Source organism: Poecile atricapillus, chromosome 20 (assembly GCF_030490865.1).
Source record: "Poecile atricapillus isolate bPoeAtr1 chromosome 20, bPoeAtr1.hap1, whole genome shotgun sequence".
Classification (NCBI taxonomy): Eukaryota; Metazoa; Chordata; class Aves; order Passeriformes; family Paridae; genus Poecile; species Poecile atricapillus.
Window position 1 is genome coordinate 4437528 of NC_081268.1, and position 20645 is coordinate 4458172.

General features: G+C 46.4%; 3 protein-coding genes across 5 annotated transcripts; 2 read left to right on the top strand and 1 right to left on the bottom strand.

Annotated features, from left to right (window-relative positions):
• Positions 1-19: 19 nt before the first annotated feature.
• SURF4 (surfeit 4) lies at positions 20-12520 on the top strand. 3 transcript variants are annotated; one of them, XM_058853294.1, is made up of 7 exons: positions 97-175; positions 1233-1309; positions 6728-6914; positions 7788-7864; positions 8459-8502; positions 9422-9608; positions 9844-12520. In XM_058853294.1, the coding sequence occupies exons 2-7, from the start codon at positions 1283-1285 to the stop codon at positions 10108-10110; spliced, it is 789 nt and encodes a 262-aa protein (XP_058709277.1). In that variant the 5' UTR covers positions 97-175; positions 1233-1282; the 3' UTR covers positions 10111-12520. The 3 variants fall into 3 exon arrangements, with proteins under 3 accessions (XP_058709276.1, XP_058709279.1, XP_058709277.1); XM_058853293.1 differs by lacking the exon at positions 1233-1309 and having other exon boundaries at positions 20-175; XM_058853296.1 differs by lacking the exons at positions 1233-1309; positions 6728-6914 and having other exon boundaries at positions 63-175.
• Positions 12521-12745: 225 nt separating this feature from the next.
• Positions 12746-15872, bottom strand: SURF2 (surfeit 2). Its single transcript, XM_058853298.1, has 6 exons — positions 15717-15872; positions 15127-15281; positions 14800-14903; positions 14207-14398; positions 13482-13633; positions 12746-12848 (listed from the first exon to the last, which is right to left on the bottom strand). The coding sequence occupies exons 1-6, from the start codon at positions 15822-15824 to the stop codon at positions 12765-12767; spliced, it is 795 nt and encodes a 264-aa protein (XP_058709281.1). The 5' UTR covers positions 15825-15872; the 3' UTR covers positions 12746-12764.
• LOC131586460 (surfeit locus protein 1) lies at positions 15839-20429 on the top strand. The gene is made up of 9 exons (XM_058853292.1): positions 15839-16000; positions 16515-16596; positions 16715-16842; positions 17194-17276; positions 18048-18239; positions 18527-18599; positions 18963-19125; positions 19679-19760; positions 19948-20429. The coding sequence occupies exons 1-9, from the start codon at positions 15914-15916 to the stop codon at positions 20012-20014; spliced, it is 957 nt and encodes a 318-aa protein (XP_058709275.1). The 5' UTR covers positions 15839-15913; the 3' UTR covers positions 20015-20429.
• Positions 20430-20645: the final 216 nt, after the last annotated feature.

The window sequence follows — 20645 nt, forward strand, 5'->3', positions numbered from 1 at the left end:
CCCGCCCCCCGCGCGCCGGCGCGGCGGCGCCTTCAAGGCCCGGCCCGTCCGACGTGGCAGCGCCTGCACCGAGCGCGGCCCAGCCCCGCCACCGCCCCGCCCGCCCAGAGCTAGCCCGGGCCCCGCCATGGGCCACAACGACATTATGAACACCGCCGAGGACTTCGCCGACCAGGTGGGTGCCCTCCCGTCTTCCCCCCACCCACCGCCTGCACAGCGGCCTTTGTGCGGTGGGGCCACGCTGAGGGGCCTGGCTGAGGCAGGCCGGGATGGCGGCGGGGTCGCTGCCGCCTCGGGGCCGCGCTGTGGCGGGGCGGTGGGTTTGTAGAATTATAGAGCCGTGGAGTGGTTTGGGCTGGGAGGGATCCTAAAGGTCGCCTCGTTCCAGCCCCTGCCATGGGCAGGGACACCTTCCACTAGCCCAGGTTGCTCCAAGCCCTGTCCAACCTGGCCTTGGACCCTTCCAGGGATGGGGCAGCCACAGCTTCTCCGGGCACCCTGTGCCAGCGTTTCCCCACCCTCACAGGGAGGAATTTCTTCCCAGTATCCAACCTAAGTTTCCCCTCTTTTAGTTTGTAGCCATTCTACTTTGCTTTCTCACTGCCTGTTCTGGAAGTAGTCTGTTTCCATCTTTCCTGGAAGTTTCCTCCGAGGGGACCCCGGGCCCGGCTCCCACCGCTGCAGGCCTGGCGGCCGCCCCTGCCCTCGAGTGAGCGCCCGAGCCTCTCGTACAGCGAGTTCTCCTTGTGGACAGGGCTTCTCTCAGGAGGGATTAAGTGGAAGGAGAGCAGAAGGCGTCCCGGCTGGTGAAGAGGGCACAGAGGGGTGTGGGGAGCGGGGGTGAGCTGGCAGGGACAGGAGAGTGACCGCGTTATCCAACCTGGCAGCGTTAGATGGGATATTAGGGAGAAATTCCTCCCTGTGAGGGTGGGGAGGCCCTGGAACAGGGTGCCCGGAGAAGCTGTGGCTGCCCCATCCCTGGAAGAGTTCAAGGCCAGGTTGGACAGGGCTTGGAGCAACCTGAGATAGTGGAATTACCCCATAGTAGGGGTTTGGAACAAGATGAGCTTTAGGGTCTTTCTAACCCATTCTGCAATTTCATGAAACCCTGACCCATGTCTGGAAGCCCAAACTGGAAAAGGTTGGTCAGCACCGTGGTGCTGTGCTTAGGATTGGGGCAAAAGGAAAGCAAGCAAGCTGATGTTGTCTTGTAAACCTTACATTTATTTCAGTGGAGGCCCGAGTGATTTCTCTGTTAAATAGAAGTTTGTGAACTCTTACAATGAGTGACAGCAGGAATATTTTGAGTGTAAGTAGTTGCTCTGCTGGGGATGGTGTTGCAAAGATCTTCACAGTCACGGTGATTCATCTAATCAACAATAAGAGACAGCAAGTAATCATATTCAGCAAATTGGCTGGAAAATCTGATTCTGCCTGGATCTACAACCACTGTGATTTAGTGTGAGTTGTGTGGTGCACAATAACACGTCACAGCTCTGAGGGGGCTGTGCTGCCTCTGTCTTTCACTGATTTCACTGGGAAAACCTGTTCTGCACTTCCTCCCCACCCCCAGATGGAAGACTCGATTTAGAGACAGAGTTTCTTGTGGTGTGTGGAATACCCAGTTTAAGGGATATCTGGATTATCTTGGTCGTTCTCTGTTCATCTTGTCCTCTTGCACCTTTTAGAGGAGAAAGTAAACCATCACTGCAGTGTTCACATTACTTGCCAAAATTTGCAGTGCTTGTCCTGACCTTTTTATAACACCTCTCTATTTATTCCTGCGGGGTTATTTCTAGATATCCTTAACACCCCATTTTTTCACACTGCTGAAAGCTCTTTTGTCCAGCTTAAATGTAGTTTGCCTCCTCCTGAAGTGAGTTTTAAATGGCACACATTTACTTGTGCTTGGCCACATCCTGTTTAAAGATGAGTCTTGCCTTGAGCTGCAGAATTTAGAGTTTTGCTACTCTTGCCATCAGATTGCAAAATAATTTTTATGGTGTTCTGAGTAATAACTCCTGTGATAATTCTGCCTGGTAGCTCAATCAGAGCCTTTCAGTGTTGTCCATGCTGCTAAAGCTCAGTTTCACACCAACGTAGGAGTGACTTGCTAAACACTAACCTTTGGTATATATTGTGAAGTTAACACTTGGCATTAGAGGAGCTGTTAGTTCATCTTGGATTAAAAAAAGGACTTGGAATGTTTGGACTGAAATTGTGGTGAAACTCCCCTGGTGGAGGCTGGACAATGGCTGTTCTGGGAGCTGAATGCATTCTCAGCTATGTTCTTGCTTTTTCCACTCTCTACTTAGCACATAATGAGTCTTAATTTCTGTAGCATAAAACCCCTGTGGAAGAATGTTGGTGCTAATTCCATGGTATATCAGAAAATCCTGAATGTCTCTTATAAAAGCAAGAATAATCTGTTCTTTAAATTCAAACAGTAAATTCAAACAGTAGCTTTTCTAAGATCCTGTAATTTCCCTTTGAATTAGCAAATTATGCCCTAGATGGCAAGATACTCAGCAGTAGTAAGTGGCTCTTAATCCAGAGGTGAACTAGTGCACTGTCTTACAGGCAGCTAAGCTTGCCAGACAGACAGTTGTCAGTGAAAGGGCTTGTCCTACTTCTCCCGAGGCTACAATCCCCTTTTCTCTCTCACTAGTGCTTCTGTCATTGAACTGGGGAGCTGAACTGGCAGGAGAAAAAAATTGAAGGTTTTTTTTTTTCCTCGTAGTTCAGTTCTCTCCATGTTTAGGTCGAGTGAGGAGCAATGCTGGGGGTGAGATTGCTGGTAATAGCCTGCTCTGAGCTGTAAGGAATTACAGTGGAGGGGACACTGTAACACCAGCCCATTGTTATTAATTCACCAATTTACACACTCAGAAATTAAGCCCATTTTTAGTGTTTTTTGTTAAAATATTGCTTGGCAACCTTTTCAGTGCTGCTACCAAGTACTGGAAATAGCTGTCGGCATGGAGTGTTTAGGATTGTCTCTCTTTTGTAATCCCTTCCTAAGAGGGAGCAGATCTCAGGCGGCTTTCCTAGTGTCTGTAATAATATTTAGGAATAAATCCTTAGGAATGTTGGTGCTTGGTATTTTGCTGTTCAAAAAAAAAGATTTGTGGACAAAAGTGCGAGGATACCATTGAGTCATTGCACAGCAGTGAGAGAGCTGCAAGGGAGAGACAGACTGGGGGAGTTTATTTAATTTTTCAAGATAAATGCTGATGTATCTTGTCCAGATAATTCTGATATAGAATCACAGAGCCATTTGGGTTGGAAGAGACCTTAAAGCTCATCTTGTTCCAGCCCCAGCCATGAGCAGGGATCTTCCACTCTCCCAGGATGCTCCAAGCCCTGTCCAACCTGGCCTTGGACACTTCCAGGGATCCAGGGCCAGCCACAGCTTCTCTGGGCAACCTGTGCCAGGGTCTCCCCACCCTCACAGGTAATTTCTCCCTAATTTCTAGCTTACATTTCCCTCTTTCAGTTTGAACCCATTATTTCTTGCCCTCAGTATCCTGTTTTGCAGAATGTGATGGGCTTATGTTGTGATTGCTGTCCCTATGATTTTGGAGTGGGATCTCTTTGAGTGAATGTATCCAAGCTGGTGAAAGTGATTTTTCTCTGTGCCATTGGATTGAGCATCCTCTTTGGGGAAAGATCAGTGGTGTCCCAGGCTGCTGGAGGAATTTGTTCTCCCAGAACAAAGCAATTCCTTTAAAGTATTCAAGATATTTGGGACATGCCTTATCAGAAGCTCTAGACTAATAATGCTGTGCAGCTCAGGAGGGTTTCTGTATAGATCAGCAGTTCCTCATCATAATCAGAACTTCCCTGATCCGAGAGTACACAGGAAAAGGCTTTGTGCTTGGACAGAACATACCTGCAAAAATTCCCAACCCATGTCCATTTATTGGACTTAAAATACCTGTAATTGTACCATGGTATGTACACTTTTATCAAAATAGAGTGGACTTTCAGCACGTTTGAAACTGTTGGAGGTGGGGTCAAAATGAATCATTTTATTGCCTCTCTTTTGGTCAGGCCTTTATGGGTTTGAAAATTTCAGTCCTCCTTTAGAAAAATGGGGAGTTGAGCAGAGCTTTGATTAAAGGATCTCTAGATCTTCTTGTACACCTTTGGTCATTAAACTTAAAGGGACATTTAAATATATCTTTGCCTTTTTAATCCCATTAGAGGGGGAAGTGGCAACACAAAGCCCCTCTGGCGTATGCCAGTGACTTGGCTGCCAACACACAACCAGCTGTTCTTCTTTAAAATAGCTTTATTTAGCATTTTCTTGTCTATTCTCATGATGTTTCACCTCTTCTAATGAGACAGAACATGTGGAGAGCAGTTGATACAAAGCCCAGAGCAGAAAAAGCCCTGTAGTAGTTATTTGATGTTGTGAGTTTAGTGCTGCCACCTCTGGCATTGCCAGCAGTTTGGATTTGGATGTGTTGTGCTCAATGCAGGGTGTCTTTCAGGTTCCATTTCTTAGCTGCAGATATTGAACTGCAGCCACCAATTTTCCCAATTATGCCACTTTATCTGGGTCTTAAAGGAAGTGGGCTTAGGGAGCAGCTTTTGAGCCACACAGTGCTGGTGCTGTGCAGGGCCAAAGCCAGGGTGATTAGTGCTATTCATTGAGTCCCACTACTGCAGCTCTCATGTTTCTTGTCATTTATTCCATCTTGAGTTAAATTACTTGAGTGATTTACACCCAGATCCTCTAATTGTGAAATCACTTGATACCTGTTACATTCTCTTCCTGTACTTGTGGTGTAGTTGTTATCTTCCTTTCTCTCTGGATCTCCTGGTTCCTTTGGCTTGGGTTTTTGTTCCCACAGTCTGTTTCTGTTTCTGAGTTTGCTGTGTACAGGGGGCTCGATTTGAGTGCAGCTCCAGGAGTTATGGGTGCCCAGGGATGATGTGTGTGCCATGAGGCTGCTTAGAACTGGAGTTGCCATAGGCTGCAGCCTCTCTGACTTGTCTGGAGCCCATTGGATGTGTGCACTCGTGTTTAATGGCCACTGTTAAATTCCCTCTGTATGCCAAGAGAATGTTGGCAATGTTAAATGTCTTCTTGGATCCTTCACCTGCGCTGTTCATGGCTCCAAGGAAGGGGAAAATGAGATCAGTTTCCACTTCAAGACAGCAAAGATGAGGCCTGGAGGAAGATATTCTCTACTGTTTGTTGCTTTTTCTTTCAGCCTTTCCAAAGCACTGGTTTTATCCTTTCCTTACAGATTCCCAGCACTTGTCTTCTTTCATTTCTTTCTAGACCAAAGTTGCTTGTTCTGTATCTTACAAGACTTAAAAGACTTCTGGTTTGTAAGAACTTTATTCTTAGTATTCCTCAGCAAGTTTCCTCGACCTCACAGTGAAACCCAGGAGGGAGGAAAGCTGTAAACCAAGATGTTTCTCATTCAGTGAGTGACAAAGATCAGAAATTCTCTTCTGACTCATTCATCCAACTGTTGACATGGCTTAAAAAAGCCTGAAGTGGCAGCCTGGAGGCAGAGTACAGCTGCACTTAAAATGCACTTGATTAAGGTGAATTTTGACCCTTAGACTCTGGATACAGGTAGTACAACAGTGCAGTTTGTTCCAATATTAACTATTTAATTGACTGTTAAGGATGTTTGCTGATTTTTTTCTTGTGATAATCTATAATTGTACAGTGAGCTAGGCTTGCCATTTGCATAGCCTTTAGTATTGAGTGATTGCTGCTAGCAGGAATAAACTGTCAGAAATGTCTCCTTCCTGGTGGAAGTCTCAATTAAGTAATAACCAGTGCTGCCTAGAAAATGGGTGGACAGTTAAAACACTTGTCCTAACCCAGAGTCAGTAAGTTTTCCCATGCACTTCCACAGCCCTATAGAACATGATCCTGTAGACTCTGTTGGCAATTTTGTATTTGTTCCTTTAGTTACTGTAATTTGCAGAGCAAACTGATCCAGGAGCCTGCAAGATGAAGAGTGCCCAGATACATCTTCCACTCCAAAAACCTAAAGCTCAGCATCTGTTGTGTGATATCATTTCCTTTTAACCACTGCACTGAACTGTGACTATAAACGTCTGTTTCCTTTCTGCAGAGGATGCTCCTTTTAATGGAAGTAAAAGCCTGCCTAGAGGATAGAGGGTGCAATTCCATGTAGTGGTTATGTAGAGCTAAGATCTGCTGCTGCTCAAGTACATGTGCTTTGTTTTCACTGAGCTGTTGGAGGGAATGAGCTTGGCAAAATTTTAGTAATGCTTTTTAATTTGTATAGAACTTGTCTTCTATCAGCCTGGCTCCTTGAATCGGGGTTGTTCTAGGGTGCTGAGTGCCATGGCTGGGAGCAGGATTGCCCTTTCAGCTCTGGGCTGATAGCTGAGCTGTAACATGAAACCCTGAGATAGAGAAACTAAAACCAAGGTCAGCCTTCATTAGTGAGAACTCCATCAAAGCACAGTTCCTGTTACACAGAAATGTGCTTCTGGATTCTACTTTTTTCCAAGTCCTAATCCAGTGGAGAATGACAACAGGTTTCCCCTGCTGCTCCCAGTGGGTGAAGAAGCATTTCATTAAATTCAAGTCCAAATTTCTCCCTGCATGTTGGTGACCCCGAGTGTATGAGAACCGCTGACCTCAGTGTGCAGAGAGCAGGGCTCTGTTATCCCTGCAGTGTCCCTTTCCCTGCCTTCCCTGCTAATGCCCTGTGTGCTCGTGCAGTTCCTGAGGGTAACGAAGCAGTACCTGCCCCACGTGGCCCGGCTGTGCCTCATCAGCACCTTCCTGGAGGATGGCATCCGCATGTGGTTCCAGTGGAGTGAACAGAGGGACTACATCGATGGCACGTGGAACTGTGGCTACTTCCTGGCCTCCATCTTTGTGTTCCTAAACCTCTTCGGGCAGCTGAGTAAGTGGCTCTGGGACTGTTCATGTGCAGGCAGAGCACTCCAGCGTGGCTGCAGCCCTGAGAATCCTGGCAGCGTGGGATGCCTCACTGATTTCCTAATAGCCCCTGACAGCTCAGAACTGATAGTACTACATGGGCTGAATGAATAGAACTCTGAGTTAACCTGCTTCAGCCTTTCCTGGAAGCAGCCGTGGAGAGTTTCTTGTGACACACTGCCTCTGAGTCAAAGGTGCCAAGAATCCATCAGGACAATCTGGTTTCAGTTCTGTACATGCATCCATAAATACAAGCCACACCCAGAGTTCTCTAAATTAAATACTCCTGTTCTCTTAAATGAGGCAATGTTGAGACTTTCTCAGCCTCCTGTTTTTATGGGCATTCATCTCCAAGGCAAATTCTTATCCTGGAGAAGGGTGCATTTAAGCCTGAGTGAGGTGCTTGTGTCAGAAATTTCTCTAAAGCCCAGGAATCAAAATAATCCCAGAAGAACTGCACTGCTATGTATGTGCTGGGTAGGTTTAGGCTGTCTGAAATGGAGAGAGGAAAAATCCTGTTCTGTTTATATTATGTCCCTGATTTGCTGTTCCTGATTGCCAGTTTCTTATCTTGTCTGAATTTAGATTTTTTGCCCTCACTATGTTGTATAGAGGGTCACCTTAATTTAATGCAGCTGCCAATCCTCATGTCAAAGTGACAAAGGCTGTTGGTGCTTTCTGATGGAAGACTTGAGAAGGGTTTTAGGTTTTATCCTTTCAGGGAAAATACATCATGATGGCCCTAACAGTTGTCTCACTGAAAGAAAAAGGAAAATCCAAGTTAGCATTCCTGCAGGAGCTTTTCCAAGTGTAACTGTGTTCAATTTCTCCAACTCAGGTGGCTGTATCCTGGTGCTGAGTAGGAACTTTGTGCAATATGCCTGCTTTGGACTGTTTGGAATTATAGCATTACAGGTAGGAGGCTTAAATCTTCATCCCTTCTAAACAGTACCTTTCAAATCTCTCTTAGCCCCAGTACTCCCAACATGTTTAAATATAACTTGCAACTCTGGAATTTTTCTCCACCCTGGCTTAATGCCAGTCTTTGATGGCATTGAACTATTTTGCTGCTTCTGTTCTCCTGATGTGCCGAATTGATGTAATAGCAATTAGTCAGCTTGGAGACATTCATTCAATACTTGACCTTGACCAATTTAGCAGAAGTAGCTGGCAATTTACCTGGATGTCAGTTAATGAACCAAATGTGGAACTTGCAGTTGCTTTGGCCTTCAGCTGTGTTCCCATCACAAAGGATCCTAGCTAGTAGCATCCTTCCCCTACAAAACCAGGGAATTTTGGGGGGCCTAAAGCACAAATCAAATTTTGGCTTCCCTTCTTTGTGTTACACAGACTCACTGGACAACACTGATGTAATTACATTGTTTCCCTAACTATATTGTATTTGTAATCAAATTCTGCTGTGGCTGATACAGACTTGAGATTGTAACAGAAATTTGGAACTTCAGTGTCGTTTATGTGATGTTTTAACCCGTTTTGTTCTTTGCCTAGACTATTGCATACAGCATTCTATGGGACCTGAAGTTCTTGATGAGGTATGCCTACTTCTGGAAGTTTCTATGGAAATAGAATGAAACCTGGCACTTGGTGACAGAGCAAATGACATTTGTACATAGTATTTAATATATTTTAAAAGTGATGTATTTACATTAAAGAAGAAATGACAGCTCCTGAAGAATCAGGAGAGTCTATGTTAAACTGTAGACAGCAGGCTCAGGAAGGGAAAAACTAATTCTAACCCACTAGGATCCAAGTGCTTCTGCTGTTAACCTGGCTGAGAGCTCAACCAACTGTCTACACTTGATCAGAGTTGCTTCTGTTTTCTAAATGGCTAAAATAGCAACTCTGCTTTTGCATGACTGAAGCCATTTTCTGAGAAAACTACAGCATGCAGTCACTGGAGTGGTTTCTGGGCTTTTAAATCTCTTAACACCTTCCCTAACTGGAAGACAAAATTCTGAACATGAGCTTTCCTGTCAGGCCCTGAGTGATGGCTGGCTGTTGCCTTTCCAGTCCTCTGAGGGGAGGCCAGCACAAGAGCTATACTCTGGGCTTACTACAGTCCTGTCAATGTGTAACTTTTCAGCAGTGCTGCTGCTCTGTTTTCTCAAAGCAACCTCTGAACTACTTTGGCATATATGGCTAAACCTGAGGTACAGAATAACTTTTAACACAAGTAAATTTGTGTTGTAACAGCCACTGAAGCAACAGTGCCTGAGTGGTGGGTGCTGGACTTCCCTGGCAGACTGTTCCCAAAAATCTTTGGTGTGCTCAGTGCTGCTGGGGCTGGGAAGTCTAACACAGCCCACCACATGCCACGGTGCAGAGCAAGTCACTCCTCATTCTCACATAGATCCTTACTGAAATTCAGATAAGGCTTTACAGATGTAGATCAGTGCAAGCTGTACTAAACTGCTTTTTTTTTTTTTTTTCCTTTTTTCCCTATTTGTGTAGGAATCTTGCCCTTGGGGGAGGCTTGCTGCTGCTTCTGGCTGAGTCCCGCTCAGAAGGGAAGAGCATGTTTGCTGGTGTCCCCACCATGAGGGAGAGCTCCCCAAGGCAGTACATGCAGTTGGGGGGACGTGTGCTGCTCGTTCTCATGTTCATGACACTGCTACACTTTGATATGAACTTCTTTTCTGTAAGTATCCCAGCATTAAAGTATGAGTTGAGGAACTAGAATGTAGCACCCAGATGGGCTGCAGGATCTGTTCAATGCTTATGAAATAGATAAGTAAAATTAATAATTTAGAAAAAGTTATTAGGTTATCTATGCCATGACAACTGAACTTATCCAAGCTCTGCTCTGATGTTGGTGTATCTATTTAAGAACTGTGTAAGTAAATGGCTTTTTTTCATGGCTTTTTTCTTTGCAGATTCTGCAGAACATTGTGGGCACAGCCCTGATTATCTTGGTGGCAATTGGCTTCAAGACTAAGCTGGCTGCCTTGACTCTGGTCATCTGGCTGTTTGGCATCAACATCTACTTCAATGCCTTCTGGACCGTCCCAGTCTACAAGCCCATGCACGACTTCCTCAGATACGATTTCTTCCAGACCATGTCTGTCATTGGAGGGCTCCTCCTTGTGGTTGCACTGGGTCCTGGTGGAGTCTCCATGGATGAGAAGAAAAAAGAGTGGTAACAGGAATAGCAACATTTCTTGGGACATACTGTACTAAGTCCAGAACTGATTCTCTATGGATTCAACAAAAACTGCCAGCATTTTACACATACATGCCCCCTTCCTATAAAAGGCACAGATGTTTTGAATTTGATTTACTGCGGCACCAGTAATACAATAGATAAAATCTTATTTCTTATTCAAGGAATGTTGCCTAGGTTTATTCTAACTTCCTAGATTTGGAACTAACCCAAGGAACCTGCATTTTGCTGATGCTTCAGTGAATTGCATTAGAACAGTTGCTGTCTGGAATGTCAGCAATGTCTTAAAATTTGCAGAAAGGTGAGCAGATACAGCTGTATCATTCAGTGTGGTGTTGGGTTGTAGCTATAACTAAAAAAAGTGGATCCCCTCTCTTGTCCTTATCAAAACTGTCTTGTGCGTAAGGAGTTCCATGGCTGGTTATAGCATTGCTTATCAAGGTGGAAAGCAGCATCAAAGAAAACCCAGAAAATCACTGTTATTTTGCTGCTCAGAGGCCTGTAATTCCCTTTTGTTTAACAGGGAAGGGTCTTTCCTGCTCCTGTACAGAAGGCAAAAAGAAAACCCTGGAAGTAGTTGTACCCCTTTCTGGGTAAGAAAAGGGAGAGGATTTTCTAACATGTCCCAGTTCTGCCCTTGAGGGGAACAAGGGAGAATCCTGTATTGTTAATCATGAATCCTGTCTTGCTAATCAGATTTAAAGGAAGTGGGGGAGATGAGATAATCCTGAAGAGACAGAGCATTAGATTCTGTGAAAATTCTGTGCCAAAAGAATTCTTTATTCTACATTCTTTCCCCAAAAGTTGCCCCTCCTGAATTCCCAGGAAGGGAGCCAAGTTGTGCTGCAGGTTCCATAATAAAAGCTCCTTTCTGCTATTAACGAGCTTCCATCCATACAAGCCCCAAATTCATATTTGAATTGCAGGTTATTGGTGAAAATATCTTGAGAATTACAGAAACTCCCCTTTTCTGTGCACTCAATACTTGCCAGATGAGAGCAGTCAATCTCCTAATCTGTAGTCTTTGCTTCTTAGAGTCACTTCTGTCAGTCTCTTGGCTGTAAAAGTCCCAGCTGATGAAGAAGAGCTGGGCTGCTGAGCTCTGCGGGACAGCCCCTCCTCTGCCACCTCAGACCACCCTGAGCTGTGCAGGGTGGAAATGTGGAAGTGGCCCCGTTCCCAGCTCTGCAAACGGTTGTAGCTGAGGAATGTGAGTGCAAAGCCTGGGCAGTGGAGAAGTAGCCAGGGATGGACCTTCCACAGGAGGAACTTGGGAGGGTGAGGAGAGGAAGGCCCTGTTTGGCTTCTCAGTGCCACAACTTCTGTGCCACGGCCATGCTTAGTGCTGCTCAGGGGAGGCCTTTTTAGGAGAGAAAACTGGGCTGAAAGAACTAATGAAAAATAGAGGAGCACTGTTGAAAGTCAAACCAGTGATTTCACCATCTTAAGGGGATAATAGCCTCTGTAAAGGCAAGATGTGCTGCTGATAGAGGAAGCCAGTTGCTATCCCAGAATAGTTAGGGTTGGAAGGAACCTCTGGAGATCATCTACTCCAACTCCCATGTATAGATTGATGGGAAGGGAATCCAACATTAAGGTCAGGGCACTGATGGCTTTCTTTTCAAGGAAGTTTTTCAGGAGAAGTCTTCACCTCAAGTGTTCCGTGTGCCTGACTCTTCCTGGCTAAACAAACTGGTCCCTTCAGTCACAGATCTGCAGCACAGGAGGCTTTCACTGTTTCACTGCAGGTCTTACAACGGTTCTAGACTGATCAAGGCAGCCACTCTCAGATACCTGAACTGCTGTTGATGTTCATAGTATTTATAAATGACAGAAACTACTCCTGCAAGGAGCCCCTTGTCTTTCTCAATTTCCTGGTGTCCTGTCTAACTAAGGAGCTCAATAACAGACCAGTTTGAAATACTGACCAGTTTCTCTGTGAAAATCAAGTCCCCTTTCCAACAAAAGACCCTAGAAAAGGAACTGTTGCTGTCCCCTGCAGCAGGAATACTTCCAGTATTCCAGGGGCACAATTAGGTGGAGGGCATTATAAGATACTTCTAGGCAGCACAGCATCCAGATTTAACTGTGAGTCCTGATGCAGAAGATTCTGATTTCCTACACACACTGCTGTACTTGTGCATCTCCCAGAAATACAGTGACCTCTCCCAGTGGCTGAGAAGCTCTCACAAGCAGGATGTCAGCTACCAATTGGCTCTGCAAAGTGTTTTGGAATTCATTCTGAATATATTTTTGCTTTCTATGTGGGGAAAAAAAAAAAAGTATAAATTCTCATTTTATGCTGTATTTTGTAACTTAGTTGTGTTTGAAAATGTTTTGATTTTTGAAAACAATCAAAATAAAACAATGGCATCTTTGTATCCACTTGGCATGTGTGGCTGGTGATGCTCCACTGCTGAGCTGCTGTGCTTTCCTGCCTAACAAAAAACAGCTTTCTGTAAAAAACTGAGCAGGCATCCTTCTCTTGGCATGGGGCTTGCATTCTCTTGGAATGCAACTTCATTCCACCCCATAACCTGCATCAGTTAACTGGAATGGGCAGACACTTCATCCTGTGCTCCCACTGGAATTGTTACACAATAGGCTTCAGGCCAAGGTATTTTATCATGGAATTTATTTCCCATTGATTGCTTTCTTGAAGTTTTTGGGTTTTCGATGATGGCTCTTGAATTTCTTCTTTAAAGGACCTGTCTGTTTCTGTGGAGAAAAAGAAGTTAATCAGCTTATTTACAACATCCAGATCAAGCCTTGCCTGAGACAGCTTAAACAGAAACACTGAGTGTGATCTTCAACAGCCAGAATGAGCCCAAGTCTGCTCATGGAGCCAGGATCCTGCAGCTCAGCAGCCCTTTCTGATGGTTTCATTAGGTACAAACTGACAGGCTCCCTGCAGCAATGGATCCAAACTTTATCCTAGCCCTAACTTTTTAGTTTGACACATTTATAAAGTAAGGCAGTGCCTCAAAAGTGGCAGAAAAATGGTCTAGAGGGACTCTGTGCCTGCAAAACACTTCAACTTTTTTGTGTATTTGGAGAACAAGTACAGGACACACATCAGCTTTCCTTCTAAGTTGGTGCGGGGCAGGATCTCACCCAAGATGAGCTGTTTGTACAGGCACGAACATCCCTCACTACCCCACCCAGGATAAATATTGCCTGGCAGGAATTCACACCTCAGGATGCAAGTCACTGTCTGGCACACAGAGAAAAATCTATTCTGAACAGCTTTGCACCTTCTGCTGGTTCCCAGACAGGAATAGCTAGAACACCTACAGGATGGGCTCCCAGCTCCTCATCCCCTGCTGCTGCAGGCAGTGGGATGACTCCCACCTTTCCTCTTTTGCCAGCTGCTCTGCTGCTGTCCCTCCTTGTCCCGTGCTCTCCATTCTGCTTGGTCTCGTCATCCTTGCTGTCTGTCACGAAGTCATCGCTGCCCTTTGTGCTCTGTGGAGCTGATGGGTTTTTTTCTGGGAAGAGTGCAGCTAAAAAAAGATTTAGCTCAAAATCAGTTCTCTGTGGACACAGGCTCTGCCTCCCCTGACTTTGCTTTAAAGCTGTTTCCAGTCACCAGGCATGGGAGTGTCACTACTGAAATACTTGGGAAATAAACATGCTGGTGGTGTTTTATTGGAGATGTGCCTTGGTGCTCTTTCTGTTCCCATTCTGGGAACGTCAGAACAGGTGCTGCCATGTGTTACACTCCTGCTTCTGCAGCAAGATGGATTTGCACTTCCAGATCTAAGTCAGCAGAACAGCCTGACCACGTTCTGTCAAGGACTTGCTGAGAAACAAGGAAAGTGGAGATTCATAAAACAGCAAATCCCTGTGCATCTTGTATCCCTTCCCTCACACCCTGCATGATCCAACTCGTTACCAGTTACCATTAATTATTTCTTATTTGGTGGTGGTAAGTTTCCCAAAACCCAAGGACTCCGAACTGGATGAAGTCAGGTGCTTCTGGCACGCCAGCATCAGGCAGCAGGGTAAAGAAACCAGGAGACAATTAACCAAGCAAGTCCCTTGAGGATATGGATAACACCAAGGTTCTCACTCACGTGGGTACAGGTCACTCATGCTGTCATCTGTCTCCTCTCCATCCTCCTTACTGAACTCTGGCTCCCAGAACTCTTCTTTCCTGTGAGGCTGCCTGCTCCCATTTGTTTGGTCATCAGAGTGCTGTGCCTGCTGCTTCTTCTGTCTCAGGCAGGCAGGGATGTAGTCCACTCCTTCCCTCTGGCATTCCTCATCTAAAAGTGAGGGTCAGGCAGCACTGATCAGCTGCCCAGCCCCTAAATCCTCCCATTCCCAGCTTGTAGGAAATGCAACTCGAAAGTACACCATGCTCCAAATATACATCCACATAATCTATAGCAATACGATGGACCAGGGAAGATGTTAACACAGATTGTGCTGGACACATGAATCACACTCCCTGGGGGAGTTTTAAAGCTGATCCTCTTAGGGAAGGATGTTCCAAGCCAATTGCTCCCTGTATCTGAGACCTTCCTTCCTAGCTGAGGAGGACACATAGTAACACACTGCTGTCAATTTAAACAAAGCTGTCCCACACACTTCATAGATATACACTGGAATCTCTACAGCTCAGGAAAGAAATGCTGCCTGGTACAGCTTCAGAAAAGTTACGTACATGTTTTCAGGGCCTTCTGGTAGCGCTTCCCTTGGACATGACGCAGGACGTGCTCTGGAAGCTTGTTGATATGTCTGAGGGTGAGCTTGCAGAACAGCTGGTGTCTGACAGACACAGAAAGAGCCAGCAACAGAGTTAAAGTTGCTACGATTTCATAACTTTTCCCTTACAAGCTCTGCAAGGTGCTCAAAGTTAATAAATACTTTATAAAGCCTTTCCCAGTCTCCCCAAATCAATAAGGACCTAAGAACTTTATAAAGCCCAACCACTTTATATCTGAGATTGAACAAAGTGTAAAGCACAACACACGGGAGGGAGAATACATACAAATTCTTTGTGCTGGGCACTATGTGGGGCTCAAACATGCCATAGTCGAACTCTTGGGCTGCCTTTGTGAGCCGCTGGTACTTCTTGCCGCTGGTGTAAGCCTGCAGCTCTGACAAGCGACAGGGCAGCTCGTGTCCCGTCAGCCTGCACCTCACCTGAAAAAAACATTAATGGTCAGGAAACCCAGGGCTTTATCCCACTGAATCTCAGAACCAATTCAATTGGAAAGAACCTCCGAGATCATCGAGTCCAACCTATGACCGATCCCCACCTTGTCAACCACACCATGGCACTGAGGGCCACTCCAGTCGTTCCCCAGGCATGGGGACTCCACCGCCTCCCTGGGCAGCCCCTTCCAATGTCTAATCACCCTGCCCGTATCCACCCCAGGGCTGGGGAGAGCAGGACAGACCAGCTCTGCTCCCCGACCTTCCAGCGCCGGACAAACACCTCGGGGCAGGAGCTCGCTGCGGCCGAGCCCATCGGGTACCGCGCGGTGCCGGCCCCATTCCGGACCCTCAGTGAGGCGGCGCCATCCCTCAGGGCCCTCAGGGTGCCCCCAAGCGCTCACAACCCTCACACGGCCGCACCTTGCCCGGCCCCGCGGGGCTCAGCAGCGGGTGCTCCCTCAGGAAGAGCCGCTCCGCCTCGGGCACCTCCGGCACGGCCGCGCCGCCACCCGGGCCCGGCGCCGCCATCGTGAGGGGCCGGGCCCGGGCGCGTTTCCCGTTCCGGGCCACGGGCAGGGCGGGGAGGAGCGGGGCAGCGGGGCCGGGCCGGGGCTGCCATGGCCGCGCCGGTGCTGAGAGCGGGGCCCAGGCTGCTGAGGGAGCCGTGGCACCAGGGGAGGTTCGGGGCAGCGGAGCCGGGACGGGTAAGCCGCTGATCCTGTCCTTCGATCCTGTCCCCTGATCATGTCCCATTATCCTGTCTCCGATCCAGTCCCTTCCTCTCGTTTCCTGATCATGTCCCCTCATCCTGTCCCCTGATCCAGTTACCTCAGCCTGTCCCCTCTACCTGATCCAGTCCCTCGATCCTATCTCTTCATCCTATTCCCTCATCCCCTCCCCTCATCCCATCCCTTCATCCTGTCCCCTGATCCTGTCCCCTGTAGGCCCTTGTTTCTGTCAAGAATAGATTAGGCTGGTGTGTGTTTGCTGATAATGTGTATGAAAGTTCATTGCTGTGCTGTAGGCAGCTCTGTAATAGAAATTTTATCTTATTTAATTTAAATAAAAGCCTAACTCGTAGTGTTTCACACGCAGTTGCTCATTTGAGAGATAAATCAATGGATAAACTTTCATGTAATCATCAAGTTCACTGACATCACCTAAATAAAAGTTTTATAAAGCAGCGACATTACAGAGGATCTTTCTTATTCTGTGTAGACATTACAGTGCTTGATCAGAAGAACATTTTTTGGATATCCCCTAACTAAAGAAGGTTCTGGTCTGGTTCAAAAGACTAAAGGTAAGAAAATATTTGTCTGGGCTTCTGCCCTATTTCACCCTAGTACAAAGATGTAACATTTCCTGCAGGAATTTGGCATTTCTTCTCTGAATCCTGTTCCTGTTCTGGTTTTCTGTAGATGTTTGTTTGAGGTTATGCAGACCACGAAGTTCTACAGCAGCTGCTGACACATCTGGAGAGGATACCATGCTGAAATGGGGCCTTCTCCTCATCCCTCTGACCACATTTGGTCTTGGCACATGGCAGGTACAAATCAATATTTCATTTTTTCAGAAAATGAGTACTTGAGGACTGTCAAGTTTTTCCATCTGGGTGATCTAGTTCAGACAACAGGCAGGTTAAAGATTTGCTGTTGTTTTACATTTCTGTTTTCCAAGTGTACACTTGGAAGTCTTTAAAAGTATTTTTTTACAGTTATATTTTAGTATAAATATTTCCTCAAATTAAATTCAGTAGCCTCTATTTTCTCATCTCCAATTACCCTGATTTAGGCCAGGCCTGATAAGAAAATTATGACCAAGGTTTTAAAGCTTGCTGGGGTTATTACATTGCTCAGTTCTACCCTAAGGAGTTACTTTTGTGTTTGTTTACTTCCAGGTTCAGCGGCGCAAGTGGAAATTAGATTTGATTGCACAACTGGCATCAAGAATCACAGCAGATCCCATCCCTCTGACATTAGAGTATGGAAGCAGGGATGGTTTGTTGTCTACAGAGCACTGACTGGAAATATTAGATATTGACCGTGCACTAATGAACTTGTGCTGAACTGACCTGCGTGAAAATGAAGGGATACAATGGAAATTGGGATGTGCCAGCAAATTAGAAAGAGATCCTGATAATTTTTTTATTTTTAGTAAAAGGATAAGTCAGTTGTTCCTTTAGGATACTCTAAATGCATGGGGAAGGATGAATCTCTGTTCAGGAGAATGAGGGATGTATTTCATAGCATTTTTAATCCCACTGAAAAAAGAGGACTTGGGTGTCTGTGGTGTCCCAAAGAAATTGTTACTGCAACAGGGAGTCTTGGAGCAACAGCAGGCCCTGCCCCACATGTGCAGCAGTTGTGTCAGGTGTGAGAGAGATTTTTAAGGTCACTTGGTCACCTGGCACAACTCTCAGAAGGGCTCAGTTGTTGGAATTCATTGTCTGGGATGGGAAAGAAACACTTCCCATGGCTGGATGCATGGGCAGTGAGTCCACCTGCTCTGTCTTACTGGGTTGCAGGTATCATGGAACAACTTCTCCCTGGATGCTCCTAATCATCTCTATTTGATTCTCTGGGACAGTTGAAATATATTAAGCCATATTCCATGAGCTGTTTGTCTTCTGCCTCTGTTTGCCAGGCTCCACTCAAAGTGAACCATTAGGGAAAAAAAGAATCCTGCAATAAAATCTCCTGATTGAATTCACCTAGCACAGACATGATTTTGTTTTCCTCTTGTTCCATGCAGCCCCATGGAACTGAAGGAGTTGGAGTACAGACCTGTGAAGGTCCGAGGGCATTTTGACCACTCTAAGGAGCTCTACATCCTGCCCCGTTCCCTGCTGAACCCGGAGCGGGAAGCCCGGGAAGCCGGGAGGATCACATCCCATCCAGAGAACGGAGCCAACGTCGTCACCCCCTTCTACTGCACAGAGCTCGGGTGAGTTCAGGAGAGTCCTGCTCCACTGGAGCACTCACTTCTCCTTGGAAAAGCTGAATCCTGGTGGTTGGGTTTGTATCAATCACTCCCTGCCTTAAAAGGCATCTCCTAGTCTGTGACATCACTGAGGCTTGATTTGAAATTGTATTTAAATTCCTTCGTAAGGTCACAGCAAAAGTGGCAGCAAACACATGGGATGCTTCTTTCTTTGGTCTTTAGTTCTAAGCAGCAGCAGCAGGAATAAATTCCCTTTCACTCCTGAGCAATACTTCTTTATGTAACTCTAGGGTCACGATTTTAGTCAACCGAGGATTTGTGCCCAGGGAGAAACTGAAACCGGAGACCAGACTGAAGGGACAGGTAAGGGGGATCCAGGGAATGGGGGTGTTACTTTGTGTCCCTTGGTTACTCAGAGGTACCACACTAATCCAGAAAGGCAGGAGCTATGTTCAGCATCATGGGAGGTGATTTAATTAGTCACTGCACTTTTCAAAGACAACAAACCTTTGTTTCCCACCTTTTTGTTAAGTAATGTGTTTTACAAACAAGGAGCTGTTCTTGTTCTTTTTTTCATGCTGTTACAGCACTGCCCCATTGCAGAGAACAACCACTTCATTAATGCTCAGACCCTTCCAGTGCCACATTTTCCTGACAGGACTTGATATGTCAGAATATGAAATCAATCTTGAAACATTCCTTTTTTCTTTCTGCATTTCTCCTCAGATTGAAGATGAGATTGATCTCACAGGGGTGGTGAGGTTAACAGAAAAAAGGAAACCCTTTGTGCCTGAAAATAACATTGAAAAAAATCGCTGGCACTACCGGGACCTGGAGGCCATGGCCAAGGTGACCGGTGCTGAGCCCATCTTCATCGATGCGGATTTCAGTAAGTCACAGAAGAACCCAGCCCCATATTCAATTTACATCCCATTCCCTCCCTTTCCCCTCAGTTCTCTTCCTGTGCTCTACCAGCCCACTGTTCTGAAGGTGACAGGGAGCCTACAAGAGAGCGGGAAAAGGACTTTTGTCTGGAGCATCAAAGATAGGACAAGGGGGAATGGCTTCAAATTGCCAGAGGGCAGGGTCAGATGGGATATTGGGAAGGAATTGTTCCCTGTGAGGGTGGGCAGGCCCTGGCACAGAGTGCCCAGGGTAGCTTTGGCTGCTGCTGGATCCCTGGAAGTGTCCAAGGCCAGGGCTGGACAGGGTGTGGAGCAGCCTGGGATAGAGGAAGGTGTCCTTGCCCATCACAGCAGGTGGAATGGGATGGGCTTTAAGGTCCCTACCAAGCCAAACCATGGATTTGGGATTCATGACCTTGGGAACACCACTGCTTGAGGGAGAGCAGGGTATCCATCCACCAGATTAATCACCTTCTTCCCCTCTTACACAGTGCAGTTCCACACTAAGGACTGAACTTGGCTGTGTTGTCCCCACAGGAAGCACAGTCCCAGGGGGGCCCATTGGGGGCCAGACCAGGGTGAGCCTGCGGAACGAGCACATGCAGTACATCGTTACCTGGTAAGGGACCAGCCTGCCTGGGGAACCACCCCCAGCCTGCTCTGGAATGCCTGGATGAGCTCTTGAGCCACAAAAGCCCAGTTGTAACCTGAATAACTTGTGCCATGTGGTTTGCCTTGGTTATTGCAGCTGTCTTAGGGAAGTCCAATCCACTCTGGAAAGGTGCAAATGTGAATTTCTCTTACAGGTATGGCTTGTGTGCTGCAACTTCCTTCTTGTGGTACAAGAAATTTATACAGAAGGCACCTCTGTGAGGGGAAGGAAGAAACCTTTTTGTGCTACAGTCAGGAGCAGATTTTTATGGATGACAGGAGCCTGATCAGTCCTAAATAACTGAAGCACCTGGAGGACCAGAGCCATTTCAGCAAACATTAGCAAGCTGCAAATAGACTTGAAGCAATCCCTGCCAACTGAGCTCCCACCAGTGTGATTTGGCTGCAGCTTGGGAGCACTGAACTTCAATAGTAACCAAAATACATTTTTCTACCATGGTTGTTTGTAAGGTACATTTTAGTATCTCCACTCTGTTTTCCTTAAGACAAATGCAGTTTTTTTAAATGAGCCTATTTGCCGATTTTTATTTGCAGGAAGTAGTCCTTCCTGAAGGCAGCAATGGCTGGCAGCAGTTCTAGTACAATAAAGGCCTACAGGTCTTTGCCTTGTGACTTGCATTATGTATCTTACATGGAACAGCAGCAAACCTGAATTAGAGGTTACTGTGGACACTCAGGTCTAGCTGGGGAAGGCAGCCTGTGGCTTTGCAAGAGGATGAGGGCTGGCAAAAAGCAGCTAGCACAGTTGGAGGCTTTGATAGCCTCCACAGTGCCACCAGGCCAAGTCAGCACTCAGGAAAGAACAGAACCACAGGAAGGTCTTGATTCCCCC

Bases quoted from the DNA above. Each gene is read 5' to 3' on its own strand.
- SURF4 (XM_058853293.1), top strand. From the start codon at position 128: ATGGGCCACAACGACATTATGAACACCGCCGAGGACTTCGCCGACCAG. The intron at 7,865-8,458 runs GTAGGAGGCTTA...TTCTTTGCCTAG, and splicing joins TTGGAATTATAGCATTACAG to ACTATTGCATACAGCATTCT. The intron at 9,609-9,843 runs GTAAGTATCCCA...TTTTCTTTGCAG, and splicing joins TTGATATGAACTTCTTTTCT to ATTCTGCAGAACATTGTGGG.
- SURF2 (XM_058853298.1), bottom strand. From the start codon at position 15,824: ATGGCGGCGCCGGGCCCGGGTGGCGGCGCGGCCGTGCCGGAGGTGCCC. The intron at 13,634-14,206 runs GTGAGTGAGAAC...ATCTTTTTTTAG, and splicing joins CATGAGTGACCTGTACCCAC to CTGCACTCTTCCCAGAAAAA. The intron at 12,849-13,481 runs GTGGGAGTCATC...TTTTCTCCACAG, and splicing joins CAGCTGGCAAAAGAGGAAAG to AAACAGACAGGTCCTTTAAA.
- LOC131586460 (XM_058853292.1), top strand. From the start codon at position 15,914: ATGGCCGCGCCGGTGCTGAGAGCGGGGCCCAGGCTGCTGAGGGAGCCG. The intron at 17,277-18,047 runs GTATGGAAGCAG...TGTTCCATGCAG, and splicing joins CCCATCCCTCTGACATTAGA to CCCCATGGAACTGAAGGAGT. The intron at 19,761-19,947 runs GTAAGGGACCAG...TTTCTCTTACAG, and splicing joins ATGCAGTACATCGTTACCTG to GTATGGCTTGTGTGCTGCAA.